The 1,750-nt window shown below is 29.5% G+C and overlaps 1 protein-coding gene across 1 annotated transcript in view; it reads left to right on the forward strand.

The window, feature by feature from the left end:
* Window positions 1-1,268, forward strand: part of LOC106474118 (hydroxymethylglutaryl-CoA lyase, mitochondrial-like) — a 42,386-nt gene extending 41,118 nt beyond the window's left edge. The window contains exons 9-10 of the mRNA XM_013934809.2: window positions 86-211; window positions 1,036-1,268. Of these exons, the coding sequence (XP_013790263.1) occupies window positions 86-211; window positions 1,036-1,137 (228 nt within the window). The 3' untranslated portion in view covers window positions 1,138-1,268. The remainder of the gene's footprint in view (window positions 1-85; window positions 212-1,035) is intronic.
* The last annotated feature ends 482 nt before the right edge of the window (window positions 1,269-1,750 follow it).

The following is a 1,750-nucleotide window of genomic DNA, read 5'->3' on the forward strand; positions in this document are numbered from 1 at the left end:
AGTGTTCTCAGTCTCATGATCTTCTGTTTTACTGTTACTTTCCAGTGTTCTCACTCTCATGATATTCTGGTTTACTGTTATACAGATGGGAGTTAATGTCGTTGATGCATCAGTAGCGGGACTTGGAGGCTGCCCATATGCTAAAGGAGCGTCTGGCAATGTAGCAACAGAAGATGTAGTGTACATGCTGCATGGAATGGGTATTAAGACAGTAGGTACATTTTTAATGTTCTGTGTTGTCTTGTTTTGACTTTACATCTATATGATAGGTCTTTATTTCTTTTTGTACATGTAAATTACCAATTCTTAATGTTTTTAATACGTACCATCTCTATTTTCTTCTTTTGCTTCAAATCATACCTATGTATCACATATTTTTATAAATACCTGTTTGTCTCATATTTTTGGGCCAGGTGTGGCCTAGATGGTTGCATGTTGAATTGTGAATCCAATGGCTTATGAATCATATCTGAGGAAAACAGACCAATGTTTTGTCGAAGCATGTAGTATGGTCCACCATAATTTATACTTATAACTTGTTTATTGCTTACTTACGTTATTATAATTACTTTTTGTTGCAAAATTGTTTTTATTTATGGGTCCATTTCAAGAGTGACAATCGAATCCCTTCACTTCATAAGAAAGCCCAAAGTTGGCTGTGGGTAGTTTTAACAGCATCTTCTGTATAGTATATCAGCTCATATTTAAGGAAAGTAGCACAAATTATCTTTGTGTTATTTTTCAAAAAACAAAATTATTAGTTTGGCTTATTTTTATTTATACATGTCTTATCAAATTAAATTTTTGTTTAAAGATAAAAATCTTAAATAAATGTATTAAAAAGTTTTTCTTTGTACAAGATTCTGCTTGGTACTGTGAAGATTTTATGTCTTCTTAATATAGGTGTCTTACTTGTTTATTTTAGGTTTAAGAGGTTAATTTGCTGAAATTTGTAGGAACTGTGTTATATGCTTTTATGTATTTGACATTAAAATTCTTTGTATCCTTTTTTTTACTTTTCTGTTGCTGTTGAAGGGAGTGAATTTATCTAAACTGTTGGAAGCTGGAGAGTTTATATGTGCATCTCTCAACCGGCCAAATGGTTCCAAAGTCGCTCGTGCAATGAGTAAATTATAGGACTGAAAGATCTGACTGACTGACTATGGATTATTAAAATTGAAGCTTAATTTAATGTGAATAGTGAATTTTGTAAATTGTAAACACTGCTTTACAGTAGCTCAATAATAAAAATGTATTTTGTTAAATGATCTGGAGTTTCTTGACTTGCTGAAAAGGTTAAGTATTAAGTTTAAAGTCAATCATCATAACTTGGACTTTATATATAAAATACAGCCCTATTAATAAAGATTGTCATTGGTAAATTGAACATTGTAGTCCATTTAGAAAATGATTTAAATAATAATCTGTCTTAAATCATTAAATGGAAATATTATTTTATTTTGTAGAATGCAGTAGATAAAATCATGATGCATCTTGGAAATACAAGATTTTAAAAAAAAATACAGATATTTATATTTTCATTGAAATATAAAATGTTCAGATAGAGTAAAAATAATTAGATCTTTCTTAGTTAACAACATTTATTAAACCATAAGAATTATGTGGACCACATGAGCACATCCAAAAGATCATATTTCTTAACTAACAACATTTTATTAAACCATAAACATTATGTGGACCACATGAACACATCCAAAAGATCATATTTCTTAACTAACAACATTTTATT

The sequence above is a fragment of the Limulus polyphemus genome, unplaced genomic scaffold (genome assembly GCF_000517525.1).
Source record: "Limulus polyphemus unplaced genomic scaffold, Limulus_polyphemus-2.1.2 Scaffold6844, whole genome shotgun sequence".
Lineage (NCBI taxonomy): Eukaryota > Metazoa > Arthropoda > Merostomata > Xiphosura > Limulidae > Limulus > Limulus polyphemus.